Source organism: Nicotiana attenuata, chromosome 12, assembly GCF_001879085.1.
Source record: "Nicotiana attenuata strain UT chromosome 12, NIATTr2, whole genome shotgun sequence".
NCBI classification, from domain to species: domain Eukaryota; kingdom Viridiplantae; phylum Streptophyta; class Magnoliopsida; order Solanales; family Solanaceae; genus Nicotiana; species Nicotiana attenuata.
The window spans coordinates 49,861,829-49,868,493 of NC_032000.1; the positions used below are offsets into that span (position 1 = coordinate 49,861,829).

Sequence of the window (6,665 nt, forward strand, 5' to 3'; positions counted from 1 at the left end):
ATATAGTTAGGCAAACATTATTAGATAAAGGTCAGAAGGGGGTGGTTGGGGGGGGGGGAAGGGGTGTGCGGGGGGAGGGGGATTAGGGTGCGGGGAGAGAGTTGGGTGTTGGGGGATGAAGAGGAGATAATCAATTTGGATTGCCACTTATGGACCTCGTTTTTTATTTTTTGGTAATTATGAATTTGGGAAAAATTATGTACTCCTTCCGTCTCAAATTACTAAAAATAGTTGTCTCAAATTATTTGTCATTTTAAAAGTTTAAGATAAAATTGATTAGTTTTTTCCTTTTTCACCCTTAGTAATAATTGTTCTTGAAGATAGAGATAACACATAAATAGAATAAATATTCAATAAAGAGAGATTATATCTTAAGACATAAATAAGGGTAGAATAGTCTAATCCCTTTCCTAATTAATATTTTTTAATGAGCATGTAAAAAAGAAACACGACACATAACATGAGACGGAGGGAGTAGTTACTCACCCCTATAACAGACCTCATCTTTTAAACTGCTAACATCTACCTTCACCTCACCCCTATTATATTTCTATGTCAATATCACTAAGGGTAATAGTTCAATTGTTGCAACTATCCATCTATCTTGATATTACAACTTCCTTTGCAATCAGGGGCGGATCTATCATGTTTTATATGGTTCACGTGAACCCGTGGTCCTCGGGTTAAAGTATAGATATGATGTACATAATTTGGCAAAAATAAATATATATACTTGATGGAACCCATGGTTACAAGAGACCAAGTGGTGCATTGGTTTTGGTCTTTTATTTCCAATAGCTTAAGGTCACGGGATCAAATCACCTACCAACCTTTTGGTTTAAATTTTTTTTTTTAAAAGTAATAGTGAACCCATCCTCCGGAAATCTTGGATCCGCCTCTGTTTGCAATGGATAGAAAACTGATTCATGCTTCTCACTTCTTCATATGTATATCTAGTTGCTTCAAACACTTCTCTTGCCCACCCACCCATAGGCGGAGCTAGGATATAAACCGTTATCCTTTTAAGTTACTGATTTCTAAATAAATAATCCGTATAATTTCAATGAATATCTTAAGAGAAGTATATAATTTTAAAAAAGTTACTGAGTTCGTCTGGACCCACATTTCACATTCTGGTTCCGCCCCTGTCCTCACCATTGTGTTGGATTAATCTCCCACATCAGATTGTCTTTGATATAATAGGTACGGATCCATTGGATCCACAGCCTATCCATTGGACCTCGTTTTCCTTTTTTGTATTTCTTGATTTTTAAGCAAATTTTTTGCCTAAAGAAAATATTCTTCATAACACGTGGATTAACCAAATATTTTTCATAACATGTGGATTAATCAAACGTGAAAAAATTAAAATACCTAAATGTTTTTATCCAAACCAAACACACCCTTAGTTTCAGACTTTCAACATGTTTTTGTGTTCCTTGCCTGGTCTTTTATATTTATTATAGTCTACAATCATGTTGTTACGGCAAAGGATGAACAAAAATCTAGAGCTCTGATTGAGACGATGAAACAACTAGAAATTACATGTTTGACCAAGATTTCAAAATCTACTTATTTTAAAAAGTATTTTGTTAGAAGTACTTGTCGAAAAATACTTTGAAAGAGTAAAAATTTATGTTTGGCTAATGCAATTGTAGTATATCGAGATTCTCTGTGTGTCCAAGCTTCTTAAAAAGGAACACAACGTTGAATTTGTAACCGCACCTAAATGAGACAAACACTGTTAAAAAAAATATATATGTCTGATTATACATGGTATTGCAAATTAAACTATTCTGGGTCTTTAAGATTTGAGGAAATTATGTTGTATAATTATGCGACGTTCATTATATGAATCTCTTTTGTATTTGTATTTATTCAGATCAGTTTCCCTCGAAAGAATTATTATGATTAAACAATTTTTTCTATATCTGTGAACCAATCATTAGGTGATTTTTTCTATGTTTATCTAATCATGGTAGATAAAATTACGGGTACCTATGCTAGTGGGAGATAGTAGATATTCCATGAAATTAAAGTTCCATTTAACTGTGACTAGTGTTTTTTATTGTGTTAGCACGTACACAAATTTCTAGAATGCAACAACAATAGCAACAACGCATATAATATTCAGAAATCAGAATGATGAGATTTTTATCATATTTTTCTTTTGTTTTTTTATGATTATTCTCGGTGGTCTTTTTCCTATTTTGTAAAAAGAGATTCAATGACCAAAGAAATAAAAAAAAAAAGAAGTAAAAGACATAATCGAATATGATAGAGGTATCCAATGAGAACTCATGTTAATTTATTGGGTAAAGATCACTTTTAGATCGACGTCGAATTATTTATACCCGATAATCACAAAAGTATATAAAATTTATATATCTTTTGTATATAACAATTTAGGGGTGTGCCTAAAAATCCGAACATGAAAACTATAACATGCTTTAGTTGGACAGCTATACTGGAGGCCTGCTTGAGACAAGATAACCTTTGTAAAAGAGGTTTTCCTTTGTGCAACACGTGTTTCATGTGTCAGCAAGAACCTGAATACGCCCACCATCTTCTTCTCCATTGTAAAGTTGCTAGAGATGTCCTGAATATCTTTTGGTGTATTTTAGATGCTTTGATGCAATCGCCAAATAGTCTCCTAAAAGTAAGATGTCTTTCATATCTTTTTTGCTGGTCTAACTTATAGTATGTACTTCAGTGAACAACTCGTAGATTTTTTAGCTCCTGAAACTGCATCTAAAAGATTTAACAGTGCAACATTCAAGAGCAGTATCAACACTAATACATGTTTTCTTATTCTGTATGATTTCCCGTAATAGGTGTTTTCTCTTCTTCTAGAGTGAAACTGCCTGGCTACTAATATTCAGGATAATAAGGACGCCTTCAAGATCTGCTAGCGCATTGATAGAGACTACATAAATAGGACTTTACCCAGAGGCGTATGCAGTGTTGAAGCTATGGGTTCAATTGAACCCATAGCTTTCGCTCATACCCTGTATTTTTGCCCAAAATATCATTAAATTTGTATAAATAATAAATATTGAACTCATTAAATTAGATGAGTTATAGCAGCATTGCGAATCTGAACCCATAAAGTTTAAATCATGGATCCGCCTTTGACTTTACCAACATGTAAAAAGGCAAAAAATGATGTAAAAATCCAAGCTAGTATTGTGACGTTAGTATATTGAAATTTCGATGAAAACATGAGTCCAAATTTACATCTAGAGAGTATCCTCTATATAGTTTTATTTCATCAAATATAGCTCACTAGTTTAAGAAAGTGTAGGTCTACAAAAGAGAAAATTTGAACGAAATGATGAAATACCTAAACCAGCTGAATTCCCAGGTTGGTCTGCACGAGAACCTGAAGATATAAGAATCTGCCATCCTACACAAGCATTTCAACGCATTAGTAATTGGAACATAAGCTAAAAATTCTTATGAAAATAAGATTAACTGAAAGTGAAAATCGAAGTTCATACTTCAACAAGCACCTCTCTTGTCAAGAAAGCAATGAGATGGGAAAGTATCCTCTAGTGAAGAAATGTAGAGCACAATCAGGAGGGTAGTTGCTTCTTACCATTTTAGTGATCTGGATCCATATTAGGCTTCTTAAGTTGAAGACATCTCTTCACGATCAATGAAGATTGAAGGTATGTGTTTAATCTTAGACCAATCCTTACCTTGAAGTTTAAGACAACGTTTCTTTAATAGTGGACAATCTGCTATAGCAAGAGATTCCAGCTTTGATGGAAGTTTTCCCTTAGGAAATGACTGAAGCTCATAACAATAAGAAATATACAAAATTTTGAGAGCGCTAAGAAGTGGAAGCATGGGGATTGCAACAAGTTTAGCGCAGCATATCACTGATAACTGAAGGAGACATGGAAAATCCCCATTCTTCACGCCTGTCCATTTTTCAAGTTTTGGCATTCCATCAATTTTTAATTTTTCAAGCTTTGGAAATGCAGGTCCTACTCGACTCCCCCCATATCTACAAAAGCGACTATCAATAGATCTTACCCCATACATGTGAATAAGGAAAAGAGACTTAAGTGACTGTAAACCTCCAAGGAATGGCAAGTAGATACAACTTTTACACTCCAAGAGAGTGATACTCACAATGTTGGACAAATACGAATTACTCATCCACGTAGGAAATCTAGAGCCACTATAGAAAGATATCTGTAACTCTTTGAGGCGCAAATGAGGCTGAAGATATTCCAATATCTCATCAACTAAAAAAGGGAAATCATCTTGATGATGTTCCCAATGCAACTCCAACTTATCGAGATGTTTCTTGTTTAACTCAACTTCTCTAGCCTCTTCGACACTTGAAATATTCTCAAGTCTTGAAATCCGAATTGACCCACAAAGATCAGTGAGCTGCCTCAACTCTCTCACATCATAGCCTTCCCCCTTGCCAAGAATGAACCCTTTAAGTGTCTGAAGGCGGGTCAGATTACCCATTCCAACTGGCATTGACCTTAGTCGGCCAACAATGTTAAGATCCAAATGGCGCAAATTAACCAACTTGCTAGTACAGTATGGTAATCTTGAAAAATTAGAACATCGCTCCAACTTTAGTATTTGTAAATACCAAAGCCTACCTATAGATTCAGGAAGGAGTCTAATAGGTGTGTCGGAGAGATCAAGATAACGCAAAGATGACAAATAGCTAATGGAATTAGGCAACTCAGTTATGTTAGTCGCATGCAAGTCCAAAGTTCTCAAGTGTTGCATCTTGAGAAAGAGATGATCAGGTACTCGCTTGATGGAATGTTCATGGCGATAGGACAATACAAGGGTGCGCAACTGGTTGAATTTTTGGAGAGTTTTGAGAGTGTCTTTTCCAAAGCTCTCAGAGAGTAAGAATAAATTTCGGACTTCTGCAATACCACTCAATTGTGCTTCTTGTACCCATGAGTTTGAACATGAGGACCCAACTTTGTATTTTATTCTTCCGTTGGCCATATCAAATCTTGATTGCACTATACGATTCACCTTAAGCATGTCCTCGAAATACTTGTTAGCCACAATCTCCACTCCCCGCCCATACTCAAAATCAAAGAACCCTTGTGCAATCCATAATCGGATCACCTTATCCTTGTCAAACTCAATATTAGAAGGCCAGAGAGAATAATAATCAATGAGGCGATCCGGAAGCTCCTCCAACTTCAAATGTTGGGATATGATGGTCGCTTCAAAATTGTTGCTCAATCCCTCGTTACATGTCATCGCCCTAATTATCTTGACAAGTATGTATACTCCACGAAATATTCTGCAAATCTGCATAAGATGACAAATTTATATCATAATCGTACTACCACGATAACAAAATTTGCAAGAAAACATAGAACATGATGTCGAACCCAAGGGAGAGAAAATCAATAGCAAAAGGGTCAAGTAGTTTCACTTAATTGTGATAGCCAGTCCTCTACTCACATTCTATCCCAACAAATGATACAAGAGCAACATCTCAAAATGCATGTGGAAGGACTAAATAATTTGTTTAATGAGAAAAGGAATATTTTGATGAGAAACAGAGAAGTATTTGTATGATTACTGGTCCTCATAAAGAAAGAACTAGAATTAGGGGGAAAAGGTTAATATGAGCGAACAGGGCTGCTGAATCTATCTCCTTCCAATTACTTGATGTCCATGGACAAAAGCCCTATGGTCGAGCTAGACAACCAATTCTCTCAAACTGATTAGTTTACCCTGGAACTGATGGTGCAACAAGAGACTTTTTTCTGAATTAAACTCGGAGTGAAATGCACTTCAGCTTTTAAAGATTATCCAAATGACACTCCAGCACCAAATATCAAAAAGTTCATTATTTTTTAGAACAATCTCTAGCACCAAATAACGTAAAAAGTTTGTCCAAAATATCATAATGTTATTATATGCCACCGTTTCTCAAACAATAACTTGTTTAATTTCAATTAATTTTTTGCACATCTTTCAAACACAAAATTCAACTTTTCACATAATTAATACTCTTTCTGTTTCAATTTAAATGATACACTTTCCTGATTTAGAATGACACATTTCTATTTAGAAATAATTTAACTTTAAACTTTTCATTTTACCTACTTTATCCTTAATGAAAAGCTTTTATAGCCACACCAATATCATCGCCCCACTAAGCTTTTGCCCCTCAGGCTTTTAGCACCACATGTTTCAAAAGTCTTCTTCTTTTTTCTTAAACTTTGTGCTTGATCAAACTACATCATCTAAATTGAAACGGAGGGAGTATTATATAGAAAAAAGAAAAAACATAAAACAATAACCTTCATTGTATGCAGGTGTTGCGGGAGAAGAGGAAGAGGTTTCAAACAATTACATCCCAAGCATGTATGGCAATTGTGCCCTCCCAGGAATGTTGAAGAATCATCATCCTGAATTAAACTCGTGTTAAAAGTTTATCCAAATAACACGCTACCACCAAATATCATAAAGTTTACAGTACAAAATAACGTAAAGCTTATCCAAAATATCATAACTTTATTATAAGTCACAACTTCTAAAGTCTGAACTATTTTGCATATTACTGAATGCTAGCAGTAAAATAAGCCCAACTCTAACTAGCTTCTTACAACTAATAGCTCAATTATAAGCAAGGTAATGGGCTCCGAGATATTTTA

At 34.8% G+C, this 6,665-nt stretch overlaps 1 protein-coding gene across 8 annotated transcripts; it reads right to left on the reverse strand.

Annotated features, from left to right (window-relative positions):
- On the reverse strand, positions 2,373-6,436 carry LOC109235710 (putative disease resistance RPP13-like protein 1). Of its 8 annotated transcripts, none has more exons than XM_019401919.1 (4): positions 6,312-6,436; positions 3,702-5,307; positions 3,344-3,406; positions 2,373-2,745 (listed from the first exon to the last, which is right to left on the reverse strand). In XM_019401919.1, the coding sequence occupies exons 1-4, from the start codon at positions 6,315-6,317 to the stop codon at positions 2,696-2,698; spliced, it is 1,725 nt and encodes a 574-aa protein (XP_019257464.1). In that variant the 5' UTR covers positions 6,318-6,436; the 3' UTR covers positions 2,373-2,695. The 8 variants fall into 8 exon arrangements, 4 of the variants coding, with proteins under 4 accessions (XP_019257464.1, XP_019257465.1, XP_019257463.1 ...); XM_019401920.1 differs by having other exon boundaries at positions 2,373-3,008; XR_002069430.1 differs by having other exon boundaries at positions 2,728-2,745; positions 3,599-5,307.